Here is a 16,635-nt window from a genome sequence, read left to right as displayed (position 1 = left end):
AGGGGCAGTTAACTCCCCCACACGTGGATCCTCAGGGCCAAGCAATAACGGAAATTTCCACCCTGTAGTTGCTAAAAACTGCAATAAGGGGAAATTCAAAGGGCCATGTGGTGATGGGCGCACCTCCTGCCCCGAGCCGTGGACTATAACCTTTATTCCCCAAAGCTAAAGGGAGAAAGGAGAACTTTTCTCTTGGGGGGATTTTCCTCACGCGTCCCGTTGTGGTCTCTGTACCTGCTATCGAGACCACTAAAGTAAGCAAATAACATGATTTAGACCTTTTCTGTGTTCGTGTCTCCCTTGCTTGCAGCGGGGAGGTCCGTTTCATGAGGCAGAGCTTTTCTCCTGCTCCCATGTTTGAGGAACGTGGGCCTAGGTGTAGTGCCTGTGGTTCTGATTTATGACCCCCTGCGATAATCAGCCTCCTCTCAGAAACAGCCCCTGCAGCTGTAGTTTATTTAGTTTACCTGCTTTCTCCCCTCTGTACTTGATAAGGAGGAGGGAAACCAGATAATAATTAATCCTCTGTATGTAATATTTTTCCATGTTGTCTGTGACATGAGGTGGGTTTTAGTTACGTTTTCCGATTTTTACTTTGCTCTGGAATACCTGCATGCTGTTGGCTGTGCATGCAGGTACGGAAATTGGATGTGCAAGCACGTATTTACACATTTGAAAGTTAGGCCTGTTACTCCATCGCTCCGCCTTGCTTTTTCTCTTACTGTTTTTTTCTTTTTTCCTCTCTGCTTTCCCCCGCTCTTAACTTCATCTGAGCAGATGACACCACCCCTATTTTGACTGCTAGTGCGAGTTAATGTGGCCAGTATGGAGCAGGGCCTCTTTTTAACTGGTCTGGTTTCATTCTAGAACAGTACTTATACTGGAATATACTAAATTTCTTTATTACCCAAAGGGAGGAAATATGTAGAGGTGGACAGGGGTGAGGTATGGCTTGGTACGTGTAGCTAGTAGAGTTTTAATCTTTTATCCAAATGTTGTCCTGGTATTTTTTTCTTATGAGAATTGTTTGTGTAAGTAGTTGTTGCATTACCTTTTTAGCCTGTCTTGTATCTTCCAAGAGTCATATAGGAGAGCCATATGTTTGACCAGCTAAACCTGCAGAGTATAGGAGTAAATTCTGCCCCTGATTTAGCCTCAGGTGCTTGGGGTTGGATTCATCTCAGCTGTCTGTAATCTTCTGAAAATTAGGTATTTAGTCCAAGCTAGATTTCCAAGTGCTGTCAAAAGGAAGACAAAAAGCTCCGCTAGGGTGATTTATCCTCTTCTGTTACAGGTAAGTAAGGTGATTTGCCTGTCTTTAGTGACCGTGAAGGAGTCTAGATTAATTTTTTAGGTGGCTAAAATTGGAGAGGTATGTCTGTTTTGTTATGAGAGAGAGGGAGCACTGAAAAGGGGAAAAAGTAAGGGATGTTTTGTAATCTAGCCTGCGAGCTTGCTACATCACCTGAGAGGTTTAAGGTAGGTGAGTGTCTTGCTGAGTTCTGGCGTTGCTAGAAGCGTGTGAAATACTCTTTTCTGTGGAGAAGTGCGGGAGTGCAAACTTGTAATTTGCAAATTGTTAGTAAAATTATTTTTCTCTAGGTTCTGTCGTACGATGTTAAAAGATCATAATTTGACAACTCAACAGTCTTTCCACCACCTTGCACCAAAGAAACCATTTCTTCCATCTGCAGTATGGCATAATGCAGGTAAATACTAGCTAAAAATAAATAGATGAGTGCATTGTGAGGTTTTATGTTTTGTGGTAATAATGAAAGCCTAGTATTTGTTTTGAAATCTGAGTGTGATAACATTTCCTAGGTGGTTTTTAATGAAGTGCTAGTGCATTTGGAGCTTGGGGAGATGATGTGGATGGCTCACGGTGTGCTTGATTATACATGGTTTTCCTATGTCATTCAGCTGCCAAGACTTACAGGGGGCTTTGTTGGTGCAAAATATTACTTGGGCTTTGCTGCACTTCTTAATTTAACTTCTATCTTAGTGTAAATATATCTCTTGTGAAAGACTTCATGTTGCCTTCTGTCCTGCTTCAGCTGCTGAGCTCTGCCAGATAAAATTGCAGGCCATCAGGATAGAACCTAGCAAGGATGAAAGTGAAGCCTTTCATTCTTAGAGCTGCAATATTTTCTTTCTTCTAATTTTCCCCCTCTTGAACACGCATTCATGTATGGCGCATTAATGGCATTCTCCATTAATATTATCTGCAGCTTGGTATTACCCTGAAAAAGCAATGTTTAAGATTGAGTTTGTTGTACCTACCATTTTTCTGGTAGATTTTAATGCTCAGAAAAGAAGAAAAAAAGGAAAAAAAAAAAAAGCTGTGAAACTTGCACCACAGAAAAACATTGTGCTTTTGCACCTGCCCGAAGGATTTAGCAACTGCTCTCCAATGCTGTAGTAGAAAGAGTCTAAGACAAAAAAAGTTCTGCAGGTGCTGTTGCATGGAATTAGTCACAAATAGAAATCTTATTTAAATTAGTCTGCTCAGGCAGAAGTTTCTTTTTAATTTTGATTTCAGAGAAGTCCAATCTTATCTGGTCCAGCACCATTTTTTCTGTTTCAGTTCTAATCAACAGGCAGACTCTGACGAGTAGACTTAGTATTTTACCTGCTTCTGCAAGTGTCCTACTAAAGTTGGCCTCTATTTGGTATCTTCCTCTTACCTTGAGCAGGTGGTGGAACAGAATAATAAGCAGGTATTCACAGCGTTCCGCAGAAGGTTGAAAGGAACGATACAGGTGTTTGATGTAAATACAGGCAGTTACCGACTACTGAATAATAAATTCCAAAGGGGTTATTCACAGCTGTGCAAAGAACTCTTCCAGGTTGATTAATGGTTGGAAAACCTGGTCTTAGGAAGGCAGATCTTCAGCTGCAGAAGACACTTTTAAAATACAGCGGCTACCCACATGGATGCCTTTCCTGAGAGCTGACACAGCCTTTTGTGGTTTAGGGTGTTAGAGGTGCTAGATGAACAATGTATGATAGCTACATTGCTTTCAAAAAATGGGCAGAGTGGACTCCATTTATGCCATCCAAATCCCCTGTTGTTGGTTATTTGTAAACTACACCATTATGCTGGATGTGATTTTGGGTGCCAGCTGGATCTGGAAGATGAGTAGTTCTTCCATCCCCATGGATAAAGCTGACTAGTTGCTTGCTCTATCGGGATTATTCTTTTCACGTTAAAACTACTTCTGTGCTAAGTCTTTTTTCCTTTAAAAAAAAAAAAAAAGAAAATGTAGTGTGTGCGTACTTTGCCATTGTGTGTGTTCAAGGCAAATGGGTTGTTACCATGACAGACACATGCAGTAACAATTTGGCAATTTATAAATAGCGTGATTTGTCATCTAATACTAGGGAGTCATGGGCAAAATGGCAATTTACAAAAATGAAAATGCCAGCTCTTTTTGCTGCTTTAAATCCCTCTATTGCCTATGTTTTGAAGTTATGTGAGCTTGTTTCTCAAGTATAATTTATTTATGAATATTAGGTCCTAGAGATTTTTGTTTTTAAAATGCATTTTTTCTTTCCTGAATGTTCGTATATCATTCTGTTACTTGATGTGCAGGGAGAGTTAGAAAGGAGGAGAACTAGAAAGAGAAGTAGAACACGGGAAACTGTCCCTAACTGATGTTCAGCTTCAGTGGGACATCAGGCATGTGCTGCGTGGATGTGTCTACAGGAAAATACACTACTAAATGTACACCATTAAATGCAAAGTATTAAATTTTAGTCAAGAGCAGGTTTTTTTACACTCTTCTAGTGAAAGAAAGACCCACGCCGCAAAAGGAACTTCAGTAAAAATTTATCTTTTAAACATCTTTACCAGTGAATTGTAAATAATTTTACTCTGAATTGTTTGATTGTCAGTTCAATTTCTGGAGGATAAGTGATAGCTTACAGTAATTTTTCACTCTGTGGAAAATATTATAAGCAGGGTGTGGCTCACTGTAACTGTTGTTATGCTTGGTTGTTTTTTTTTTTTATAGTGCTGACAAATGAAATAAAAACCAAACCCCATAAATCATGTGTATCTTGAAGAGGGGGTTAGTAAAACTGAGTATGCTTTGAACAGGAAGTGACAATGCTGGAAGAGGGACTTGACAGCATTTGAGGATCATAAAATAAAAAAACCCCTAAACACAACAGAGAAATGAAGGTTGCATCTCTTGGCCTTCAGTAGAAAGCGAGGATGGTACTGGCCTCATGCAGTTCGATACTGTTGCAGCAGGATGCTTTTTAGTAAATAAAAGGTAGCAAAAGAAGCGAAGACAAGGTTCCATTTATCATCTTGTTCCCTGTGAGATAACATGCCTGTGTTTATCAGTCTTCATGTCAGTCTGGAGGCTTTCACGGAACCCATTGTATTGTGTTTTTAAAGTATCATCGCTGCACAGGCTGCGGTTTGCTGTAGCACAGCGATCACCCTGGTCTTGGCTTGCTAAGTAATCAGGATCCTTGACTTTCATTTAAGCTACTTAGGTTTGATTACATTATTTTTCTTCTTCTTTTTTTTTTAATTTCCAGTAAGAGGCATGTTTATTCAAACTCAGGACACACCAAATCCAAATAGTTTGAAGTTTATTCCAGGGAAGGAAGTTCTGGAGTCGAGGACTATGGAGTTTTCCACACCAGCTGCAGCATTTTGCTCACCTTTAGCAAGGTATTATTAAACACATCATAATTTGTTTGGGGGACCAGTATGGGCTGTCTACAACTGATGTTTTTAAGCGCAGCTTCTGATCATTCTGCTCCTCCTTATACGCAGGAGCAGCTTGCTTAGATTTAAGTTTTTAATGCCGCTTTACTTGTGCATAAAATTAAAGCTGGGAAGATTGTCGTTACTAAAGTAGTCTTTCTGTGTGTCTGTACTCCCCACGGCTGTATCATAGCAGAATGCATCATGGTCTAGTTTATGCAACTGGATTGAGTGGTATTATAAATCAGTATTCTTGAACAGTGGCTGCATCACCGGTGGGACCTCTGGCCCTGATTTTGCAAAATCATTCCCATCAGAACACTCTTAATTCGAGTAGTTACTTGGAAATCATGCAACTTTTCAGAATTGGAAATACAGCATAAGCAAGTAAATAGCTGATGGGGTCCATCTGTCAGAGAAGGGGAAGAGCATCTTTGGTCATAGGCTTGCCAAGCTGGTGAAGAGGGCTTTAAACTAAAGTTGCCGGGTTAGGGGAACCTCAATTCATCCCACTCCTACCAGTTTGATGCCAGGGCCAGCACTAGATGCCCAGAGCCTGGAGAAGGATCACAGGTCAGCAGGAGAGCGCCTGAAGAGCAGCACAAAGGAACTCCAGCCAGTGAGACAGCTTCATCGGGGGCCCAACTTCAATGCCTCTGCGCAAATGCACGTAGCATGGGGAATAAACAGGAGTTAGAGACGTGCGCACACCTGCAGGGCTACGACCTTATTGGCATCACGGAGACGTGGTGGGATGGCTCCTATGATTGGAGTGTTGGGATGGAGGGATACAGGCTCTTTAGGAAGGACAGGCAGGGGAGATGAGGAGGGGGTGTCATCCTTTATGTCAATGACCAGCTGGAGTGCATGGAGCTCCACCTGGGGATGGATGAGGAGCTGACCGAGAGCTTATGGGTCAGGATTAAAGGGAGGGCAGGGACAGGTGACATTACAGTGGGGGTCTGCTACAGGCCACCCGACCAGGAAGATCAAGCGGATGAGGCCCTCTATAGACAGATAGGAGCAGCCTCAGGCCCACAAGCCCTGGTCCTCATGGGAGACTTCAACCTCCCCGATATCTGTTGGAGGGACAACACAGCAGGGTATAAGCAATCTGGGAGGTTCCTGGAATGCGTCGATAATAACTTCTTTTTCCAAGTGATAGAGGAGCCAATGAGGGGAGGAGCTATGCTGGACCTTGTTTTCACCAACAAGGAGGGGCTGGTGGGGAATGCGAAGCTCAAGGGCAGCCTGGGCTGCAGCGACCATGAAATGGTGGAGTTCAAGATCCTTAAGGCACCGAGGAGGGCGTACAGCAAGCTCACTACCCTGCACTTCGGGAGAGCAGACTTTGGCCTCTTCTGCTGGGGATCTGCTTGGCAGAGTACCATGGCATAAAGCCATGGAGGGAAGAGGGGTTCTCCCAGACCGTGTGCTTCCTACTTTTATTGATTTTTTTAGGTTTGTTTTTTTTTACTCTTCTTTTCAGGTGTAGCATCATTTATTTATTCTGTAGATGAATTTGTTGGGTTTTATTTAACCATTTGTGGAAATTGGTCTTTACATTCTCATTCTGCGTTTTGTACTTAAAATATTGTCAAAAATGTGCTCTTTCCTATCAGCTAAGTTCTTGCATTGCTTTGGTGTGTGCTAATTTACCACCTGATTGTTGGGTGCTGTATGGGGCCATCGCAAGCAATTTAGTATGAAACTTAAGCCTTTACTAAATCTTCAAATTTTTCATGTGCCATACAAATGACTAAAATATTGAAGATTGCTCAGAAAGTGAGTTGGTATGTTAAAGCCTCGTGGACTGCTTGGCACTAATCCTTTTATTTAATGGCAACAGAATTGAAGGCAGTTTTTATTGAGCTCAACTACTTTAAATAACTTGCTTTAATTTCAGGAATGTTCCTTGTATTTGCACTAGTCCTACCTGAAACAATAGGTACCTACCGGTTTTGATGCTGATCAAATATGGTTTTATATACAGAATATCATTTTGCCTCCAAAGAAGAACTGGGGAGAGAGTAACTCTTTCACACATCTTGTGGGAAAGTCCTGTAAGATGTGTTCATTTTTACTATGTACACTGCTTCACAGCAGGATCTCCTGGCTCTTACTAAGCTGTAGGTGAAGTAACTGCGAGTTTCTCTTAATGGGTCTGGTTTTAGTGCTTGTTTTTGTCTAGAAATGTATTCTAGAACTTTTTTTCTGTGACAGCTTAAATAAATCTTTAGGAGTTTGCCTGAAAGGTGTGTGCATCTTTGGTTTTTTTGTTTTCTTAACAGGCAGTTATTCAAAATTGAAGGAGTTAAAAGTATTTTCTTTGGACCAGACTTCATCACAATCACCAAGGTAAGCAGAACAGAGATTCAAATGTACTAAAAGATGAGCTGAGATATAGACGGCCATAGAGAAGATCCGGTCAGACTCCTGGACATGCATAGTGAAAGTACCAGAGGCGATGTTCACAAGTGGCATAAAGGGAATTGTCTTTAATATAAAGGAAAAAAAAATCACAATGTGTGGGTAGGCACTGGAATAGGTTGGCCAGAGAATCTGTAGATTCTTTGATCTTGGAAGCGGTCAGTGTTGGACTGGACGAGGCCCTGTGCACCGTGGTCAGCTTGGAAGTTGGCTCTGCTTCGAACAGGAATCGGGGCTAGATGACTTCCAGGGAATGCTTCCAAAGGAGATGATTGTGTGATTGGGATGGAGCACACTGCAGGCAGCGTTGTGTTTACCCAAGGTGTGGAGCTCATGTGTCAGCAGAGATAAGGTGTTGCATAGTAACTGTGCAGTTATGCTCTTATTGTGTGAAGAGCACAGGGCAATTCAGTGAATGGTAATTTGGCTCAAAATTAAATGGAGCCAAACAAGCTTGAGTCCCTGAAACAGTTTGGTAAAAATACGTGTCAAATAATGTATTTAGGAGACTTTATTTTTCACCTCTTTTTAGTTAATATTTTAATAGCACTTGGCTTACAAACAACGAAACCTTTCTGTTGACTATTATAAATTGAGTCTTACTGAACTTTTTTGGTAAAGCTGAACTTGACAAAACTATGAAATCAAATCCATGCATCAAACATGAGAGCCCATTATATTTTTAACGTAAGAAGAATCTCTGCGTAACAAATTATTATTATTAGGAGGCAGATACTCTATTTTTATTCTTTTTTTTTTTTTTTTCTGATTCTCATAGGAGAGTGAAGACCTGGATTGGAACTTACTGAAACCAGATATTTATGCAACTATAATGGATTTCTTTGCCTCTGGCTTACCTGTAGTTACTGAAGAGGCACCTAGGACTGATACAGGTAAATCAAACTCTTCAGGAAGAGGCCAGTATCTGCATTTGGGTTTAGTTTTTGTGACCTCCAGAACAGCCTCCGCTTGTCCCTCAGAAAAACATGCAAGAGAATTTAAAGTGAAAACTGCTAAAATTAACACAGGAGAGGATTTGCAGAACACGTACGTTCTAGTGGAAGCAATGCTGCACTGTCTAAAGGAGTTGCTTACCCATGAATATGAAGCCTGGTTCTCATCTGCTGCAGTATGAGTATATCTTCACAGGAGCTATGCTGAACTGTGTGTTTTGGCAGTGTGGACCACGTTCTGTTACGCTTTGTGTGTGTGAAACATTTTTGCAAGTACTGAGGCTGTGTTTAGAAAGCTGTAAGGTGTTGCTGCATATCCTTTTTGTATGGGCACCTACCTACAAAGGGTTTTATTTCCTTTCTTAAATCAAAAAAGTGTGCCCAGGCTTAATGTGTGTGTCTTAATGATAGGTTTATGGTCTTAAATGAACAAGAAATAGTAAGAAGTCTTTTCCAAACTGTAATAGAAAGTAGCTGAGACTAACTTATAATTTAACTCAAGGGCAGTATTTTGCCTTTCATTTTCTCATTTGCAACTTACCAACTTAAATAATTTTTCCAGTGTTTTAAGGAAGATTATGACTATTGAATTCCTCTCTGCTCCGTTATGTCTGGATTTAATTTCAATATTAACATAGACTTTATTTTATTTGAAAAAGTTGTCTTTAAAAATGCTTCTGCAAGACTAACACTGAGCTTAAAATTGCATCCAGAGCTGCTAAACGCAGACGCATTCATAATTCTGCTGCTGCTGAATTTTTTAGGTTGCTGCAACTTTCCTTCTGAGGACCCTGCCTTAACCCATGCATCCTTATTGAATGTTAGTTGTTGCTTCCTTTAAAAGGTGGCACTACTATTGTCTGTTAAGGCCTTTGCCTGTTGAAAAGACCAATACTGGTTTTTGTCGGTGAAAGCCTGGGATGTAAATAAGGATAATGCAGAAAAAGATACTTACTCTGAATTAAGACTTCTGCCTTTTGGTTTCAGTCATCTCAGCAATGTTTTTATGCTATTTCATTCTGCCATTATGGATATACAGCGTTAGTAATCATATCGGAATTCTCTCCAGGTTCTGATTTGCACATTTTTCTTTTCCCAAGCTGCATCAGAAGATGATGATGAAGTTGTACTGATGATTAAAGAACTGCTGGATACAAGAATAAGGTAAACCAGGAACGTTACTGCTAGACGAATTGAGTTAGTCTTGGGGTTTGGATTTATTTAGGGAACAGTGCATTTTTCTCTGGGTATGTGTGATTTCATGGTTCAATATCTAGTGTGGGGGTTTAAAGTGCAAAACTGGCCAGAGCTGAGAATGCGGTTTCCTCTAATTGAAAAATTTCTATCTAGTTTTCCTGTTTAAGCAAACTGTGTGCTGAACAGAGTCCTTATTGCTGACTGATTTTAGACCACTGTATGGTCTTACCCTCCACAATGCATTTAAGCAGGTCCATTGAGTTTAACCTGGCTATTTTTAAATAGCGAAAACAACACAGTCTTTGCTTTTAAAGTAACTTTTTTTTTTCCTCTGTTCTATTAATCTCTGTCTTAATTGTAATTGTCCTTCTCTTCCAAATATTCTGAAGTAGTTCATACTCTTGTATCGTACTGTAAAGGAAAATTTACTAGTGGGTTTCCTTTGCTGTCTGGGCTTCAGTGGATTTTGTCCTTGCATTCTGTTGCAATTTTATTGGTATTTTAACACAGCTTGAATTTAGAAACTGGTGGTAACTAATGAAGTCTCAAGAGTGGCTATGGATCATGTTGTTTACCTGAAGTATATCTTTACGCTCATTAATTGCCTTCCAAAGTGAACTGAAAGGAATAAGCAACTTGACATTTTAGACGCAGGGGAAAATGTCTGATGTGTTTCTGAAGCTGTGATACCTGATGGTGACATCTTCTCCAGCTCACAAATTACAGGAACCAGAAACTTGTATGTGGGTCAAAATAATGGAATTCAGTGTAATTTTTCCAGAAGTTATGATGAACTTGGGCTTTTTTATTTCATTTTTTTAGATGCTGCCTTTTAAAAGTGATATTTAAAAATACCGTTTTGGTTATCTCACAGCTGACACATGGTACTGGTTTATTTTCCTGAAAGGAAAGAGGGAGAAAAGCAGAAATAGGCTGGAACGTTTTTCCCAACATATGTACTAGGCATTGAAATGTGTAACCCAAGTATACTGTTGTATAAAGCCGTGACAGAAAGCAACATTCAGGAGGCCCTGCTCTTGCTGGCTATGTGGTTGTTTAAGCTCCCTGTGGTATGTTAGTCCTTGATTTCCCAGTGGCCTTTCGTAACGGTCACAGAATTTCTGCCCAAATTTCTGGTTTTCCCCACCTTTTTCCTTCTTTCATTTCCTTCCCCCTGTACCCCTCGGTGGACCGAGAAGCTGTTGGTGAGAATATTAGCAGTAGTGTGTATCTTACTTCATTTCATGGCAGGATAGTTTACAGAAGCTATATATAAACCAGTGGTACATACAGAGCATTTATTGTTTAGTCGACTAAAAATATGTGCAAAGAAGTTGTCAGGAGGTGCAGGATGGAGGGAATGTAGATCTGAAAGGTCCTGTAGTGTGTTAAAAAAGTTAATTTCAACTAAGAAAAACGGAATTTTTAGTCTTGTTCTTTGGCTTTCTGGAATGGAGATAATTTGCTATGGTGAGTTGTTAATAAATGTGTCAGATTCATAGATCATTCTCTTAGGGGTGTAGCTCTCAAAAGAGTTATTTTGGAAATCAGTATAAAGAGCTTCTGTTAGAGTAACTTGGTGGTTTTCGCTTGGTCTGGAAAAATGTTGCTATGGGGATGCAGTTACAATGCTGGGCATTTGCTGCTTGCAAAAGGAGACCAGGCTGCAGAAATGCTAATAGTACTGGGGTGTGATCTTATCAGATGCTAGTTTCTTCACCCGTTAGCAGGATTAAGCTTTTATATAGTTGGAGCTTTTTTCTGTCCTGTGCAAACTATGGGGAACTGTGTATTTATTTATGGAAGCATTTAAGGACTTCTTATCACTGTCCCTAGTCAGGTAACAGATGCACATGCATCGTGTGGTGGGACACACACCTATTATATTTGGCACGTAACTGAGGCAATCACCGTTACACGTGGAGAGGGCCTCAAAGCAAACCAGTATGTCTTTGCAGGCTGAATCAAGCTCTACTCTAAGGTGCTTACCCTCGCCCCTAGAATTTCAGTGATTCCTTCGTATGCTGCTGCATTCGTTGCAAATATGTTTTGCTTAACGTCCTATGGAAAAACAGTAGCCATCAATGTGAGAGGGTCCAGCAAAGGATGAGTTGTTGGAAATTTGAACCAGGTGGTTGTAGGGAATTTTTTTTTCTTTGTGTCTATTAAATTGAGCTTTACTAATGATTTCTGGAAGGCAACGTGTTTCAGCTATACTTGCTTTACATTGAGTATCGTGTTCCATCAGGCCCACAGTGCAAGAAGATGGTGGTGATGTTATTTATAAAGGCTTTGAGGATGGGATTGTGCAGCTGAAGTTGCAGGGTTCGTGCACCAGCTGTCCCAGTTCCATCATCACCCTGAAGAATGGGATACAGAACATGCTCCAATTCTACATCCCTGAAGTGGAAGGCGTGGAACAGGTGGGTTGGTGAGAGATAATAGCTGTTTTAAATGGAAGAGAAGGTCTTTGTCCCTTTCTAGCGTGGGCAGATTGGCAGTTGGAGCAAAAGTACAGGCTAGATAGATGGAGTTTTTCCGAGTCAGAAGCTGTATCTTAGCAAAAGATCCAGAACTCTGCAAAGTCCTGTACAACCCCATGCACCAAAATACGCTGGGGACTGCCTGGCTGGAAAGCAGCTTTGCAGAAAAGGACCTGGGGTCCTGGTGGGTGCGTGCCAAGTTGAACTTGAGCCAGCAACGTGCCTTTATGGCAAGGTGGTTGACGATATCCTGGGCTGTATTAAGGGGAGTGTTGCCAGCAGGTTGAGGGAGGTGATTCCTCGTTGGACTCTCTCCAATATGCCAACATCCCTCTTCTACTGAGGAGCCCAGAACTGGACACTCTGTGTTTGCCAGTGATTGTTACCTTTGTGCTTTGGTGACTTTGTGTGATAATAAGGGACAAGCTTTTGTCCCCTAAAATGCAGATTCTTTTGCTTTCTCATTAAAAACCTGATACGCTGTAGTGATTGTTCTAGTGGCCTTTGTAATAACTTGACCAGCTCCTATTATTTCAGTCACACTTCCTCCTGGCATTTTTGATTGCAAGTTTTTCTTACCTTCTTCATGTGACCATTGTCATTCAGTGGTGTGGAATAACTGCTGTTCTCCTTGGGTCCAGCAAGGATTCAATGTAATAAATTCTCTATGCAATCCTACGGGACTGAGGGTTTAAACTGTTTGCCTAAGCTACTTCCGGATTTGATTTCAGGTTGTTGACGACGATGATGACGTGGAGAAAGAAGCAAATTCTACCTGAGCTAGCATCATCTATGGCCAAATAAGTATTTACCTCTTGGCGTACGTAAACTGTCTTTGTGCTAAGGAACAACCAAATTTGCCTTTCTTTTCAGAAAAGTAATTGCACTTACACCTGTGGAAATGTGTCATCAGTTGAAGCAGTTTGTCCACTAATTTATTAAATGCCCTGCATTCAAAAAAGAATCCTTTTGTTCTACTTTGTACTGTGTCTTAAGAAAGAAATGGTGGGCTTGAAAAATGGTGATGTGTCTCTCCATTCTTCTTTCGTACAAAAAATTCAAGACTGAAAAAAAGAGAAGGCAGAAGTAAAGTTTCTTGACTGTTTTTTGTGCAATAGAAATATTAAATATTTATTCCCCCAAATCCCCTTATGGGGATTGCAGGACTGTCTGCCCTTGCTCTATAATTGGGAAATTCAGGAATGTTGATTTTATCAAGTCTTCGTAAAAAGCTTTTGATTCATATCAGCTTTTTGTGTGAAAAATAACCTGTAACTTGAACTGTTCATTTTAGAGGAAGTAATACTGTCATCACTTGTGGAAAGTTACCTACTTGCTCACTACCACTGTGCAAACAATAGCAACAGAAAGAAAGAATGTGAGTTGTTTGTTATAAAAATAATGTCTTTTAAAATAAATATTAGATGATGATCCTTATCAGCTTTAGTAAGTAGAGAGACTAATTAGCTTATTTAGAAGTAAAATTGTTCAGCCACCATTAGTGGTCTGTTTAAACTTGCAGAAGATGATTTCTCAACATAATACTCCAACATCAAGATGAACATGCAGTGCTTAAGGGCACAAATTACATTTGTAGGATAGCAAAGGAAATTAATGTGTTTACCTATGCCATATCCTGTTTGTTCCTTCTGCAGTGCCAAAGAGTGCAGCGTATGTGTAACTTGGCTGCCCTGGCTGAGCGAGGGAAGACGTGGCAGAGCAGAACACGTTCCAGTTTTAGAGACTATGGGAAGAGAAATATTTATTGTTCTGAAATTGAAATACGTAAATCAGGCTTTGCAAGCACTTCTGTTTACTTGTGCGTGTAAGACTTAATTTCTTCCTGGTGCCTAGCTTTAGCAGATGGCTTTGCTACCAGAAATACTATTTCTTCTTTGTGCTGCCACAATCGAGCTGAGTTTGCGGTCATTTTTTGGCTTATGGTTATAGTAGTATTCCCTGTGTGCAAGGATTTGACAGCCTCTGGCATGTTTTCCTCTTTCACTCCTTGCCAGTGTAATTCCACTGAGTCCCTAAATGGGATCAATTAAGTCAGTGGAGAATCTTTTATATAGCATGCCGATCAGCATGTAGTAGCCATAAACTTCATATTACTTGTTAGAAATTTGAAAATAAATATTCTAGCAAAATATTTCTTCAGCTTTCATGGAGAGTAATAACCTACAGTCATTTAAATTACCCACTCAGGACTTGGAAATTGGTTTGAAATTACCATGTTTTTTTTACCCTGTCATGAAGTACGCAGTGCCTGATCTTACAAGTATATCGATGACAAAATTCCCCTCGAGGTAGGCTCAGACTATCCAAAAGAGAACTTGTGCCAACGTTATCGCCATGTTGTTCTTTGTCAGCAAACCATAGAACGGCGAGTAATGTTTCTGGTTACTCAAAAGAGCTTTTTAGGCCTGATTTGTCAATTTAATGCACTATATAAGCCAAAACTTAAACAGCAAAGTAGCTGGTTTGTGTGTTAAATAAAATGTACCTCTTAAAGATGTGGTCTTTAATCTTCAATTAAGCAGTACTAATCTCTTCCAGTACAGTAAGGATCCAGTTCTGCTGCAGTCTTTGTATTTCCAGTCTTGTTTTTAATGGGGTTTTGATTTGTACCAATAGGACCAAATTAAGCCTGCATGTACTGAGGCTGAAGATTAAGCACCTTGTGATCTTGAGACTGAAGAGATTCCATGTCCAGTGTGTATCCTGTGTGTCCTCAAGCTCTGTCATGGAGAGAGAAGCACATACGCTCGGGTCCCATCCTCTTTTTATCTGTTCTGTCCCACTACAAAGTAAGCTCTTTAGGGCAGTGGTTGCATTTCTACAGCATAAAGCAACGGGGGGGCTCTCCAACTCTGGATAAACGAAAGCAGAGGGAGGGGGTTAAGTGACAATTCTCACTTGGGGAGCAAAACAAAACCCAACTGTATTTGCAGCATTAGCAATAACCATAAACTCTAGTAGTCTGACAGCCCAATGTAGTAAAATCGTCAGCCCAAATCGTTAGGAGTTTCTGTGTGAACCTTCCAAGCTCTGTCTGGAACAGCTTAGTTCATGGAAAGAATCCCTGTTAGTGAGAGGTGTCCCGTCTCCTCCACTCGCCCAAAAACCCTTTCACATTCACGGACACTGAGGCAAACAGGGGAATATAGTAATGACTGTTCAGTGTTTAGCTTAGGAGTTAATGAGGTGGCCAGCGTCCTCTGCGGCCATATGGTATGTAAAGGGATGTTCTTGCAGTTCTTTTTTTAAAGAGGGCCCTTCAGTTAGGGGGCTGGGAAGCTGTGCTGTACCGTAACGCTCAGGTCAGCGAGGTTTTTTTGACTGTGAAGTTTTTCTATAAATTGCAGTTAGTCATCACATTTAAAATAGTAATGACTGAAATTATTCTGGTAGTATTTTAAAGAAAAGTACTACTTTGGTATTTTTGCTGTGCCGTAGATAAGTGCAAAATTACAGTCTGTCATTCAGCCATTTTTGTTTTCACCCATGTCAGATAGAGAAAACACACAAAATACGTTCATTGCCAAGTTGCCTAAGCACTGTTCTAGCACTCTCTTATAGGAAAAGTTGGTTACAGCTATCTAACCTCTTGCTGTCTTGAAACTGTTCGCAGGTGGATGTGCTTTTTGTCAGGATGTGACTCATTCCATGCTTCTAGGAGAAATTAGCCTGTTTGTCTATAAGGCAGTCTTCTGATAACACTGTAGTGTACGGCGTGAAGCAATCGACAGCTGCAGCCTTCGCTGACAGCATTTTTGGAGCAGGTACTTTCAACACAGTAGTAGGAGGAAATAGCTCACGCTACCTGATGTTAATATTCCAAATGCGTTGTATCAGGGTCGCAAAACATACTCTTTTCCAGGAGGTGATAGTTTGCAATCTTATCTAAAATTCAGGACTTCGGCCATAACTGCTATTGCAAGTGAAGGATGTTGAGCTTAGAGGAGAAGGAAGCAGGGTTTTTTTTTCCCCAGCCATGACCCCTTTTGTTAATTTTAAAAGGCTCACGTGTGAGAGTTTGGGAAACTGTTTTCACATTTTTCCATTTGGTAGCAAGTTGCACGTTTACATCTCCATGAACTATATGTGGTAGTAAAACCATGTACTGTATGTGCAGCAAACCTCGGAACAAAGTAACAAGTTACATAGGGCATAAATATTGGCTTTTATGGGGAAAAAATTAAATAGCCACTTCAAAACTAAACACATGGAACTAAATTTCTGTATGTGTAAAGTTCTGCAGAATTTGCACCAGATTAGTCCATGTGGATGGATGAATTAGCCTCGGTTTGAGGGATGCGTTTTTATAACATCAAGTATGGTATAGGTTTAAGTTGTAAAGTTTGGTATTTGCTGTGCTGCTGACATGAACTATGTATTTTGGGAGTGTTCGTAAGGCCTGCCCGTGCTGCTTCAGGCCTCATTATAAGTGGGGTCATATCCTTTCATTTGTCTTCAGGCAGTGCTATATTGTTTTAGGTTTGTAGTGAATGCCTTGAGAGAGTGGTAAGAAGTCACGAACCGGGAGCTACTGCTGGGCAGCAAAGAAACCCACAATATAGAAATAAAGCAGGAGATGAATCCGGTGTGCCTGGTAGATCCCTACCAAAGAGAGTCTGAGCAGTAGCCAAAGCTGAGGAGAGCAATATTTCTGCGCCAACGTATATTGCATATCTTTCTGGTGATCACCTTTCCGATGTGCGCATTTGCGATGGGTTAGTAGTTCCCTTCTCATCCGGGAAAGCCAACTTCCACTGCCACAAGGCATTCAGCTTCCTAATGAAAGATGCAGAAGTGGAAAAAAAAAAATCAGAATTTGAAGTCGGCC

The 16,635-nt window shown here is 40.7% G+C and overlaps 1 protein-coding gene across 3 annotated transcripts in view; it reads left to right on the top strand.

Moving 5' to 3' along the window:
- Positions 1–14,300, top strand: part of NFU1 (NFU1 iron-sulfur cluster scaffold) — a 15,708-nt gene extending 1,408 nt beyond the window's left edge. Inside the window, exons 3-10 of one of the 3 annotated variants that reach the window (XM_009327194.1) lie at positions 1,603–1,709; positions 4,552–4,687; positions 7,015–7,081; positions 7,932–8,046; positions 9,207–9,270; positions 11,552–11,726; positions 12,518–12,606; positions 13,442–14,300. In XM_009327194.1, coding sequence (XP_009325469.1) covers positions 1,616–1,709; positions 4,552–4,687; positions 7,015–7,081; positions 7,932–8,046; positions 9,207–9,270; positions 11,552–11,726; positions 12,518–12,565 — 699 coding nt within the window. In that variant the 5' untranslated portion in view covers positions 1,603–1,615 and the 3' untranslated portion in view covers positions 12,566–12,606; positions 13,442–14,300. Of the gene's footprint in view, positions 1–118; positions 255–1,602; positions 1,710–4,551; positions 4,688–7,014; positions 7,082–7,931; positions 8,047–9,206; positions 9,271–11,551; positions 11,727–12,517 lie in introns of those variants that run through there. The other 2 variants (XM_009327195.1, XM_009327193.1) reach the window with 2 other exon arrangements.
- The last annotated feature ends 2,335 nt before the right edge of the window (positions 14,301–16,635 follow it).

Source organism: Pygoscelis adeliae, unplaced genomic scaffold (genome assembly GCF_000699105.1).
Source record: "Pygoscelis adeliae isolate BGI_AS28 unplaced genomic scaffold, ASM69910v1 Scaffold187, whole genome shotgun sequence".
Lineage (NCBI taxonomy): Eukaryota > Metazoa > Chordata > Aves > Sphenisciformes > Spheniscidae > Pygoscelis > Pygoscelis adeliae.
Note: the sequence above shows the minus strand (reverse complement) of the source record. Positions and strands in the feature narration are given on the sequence as shown.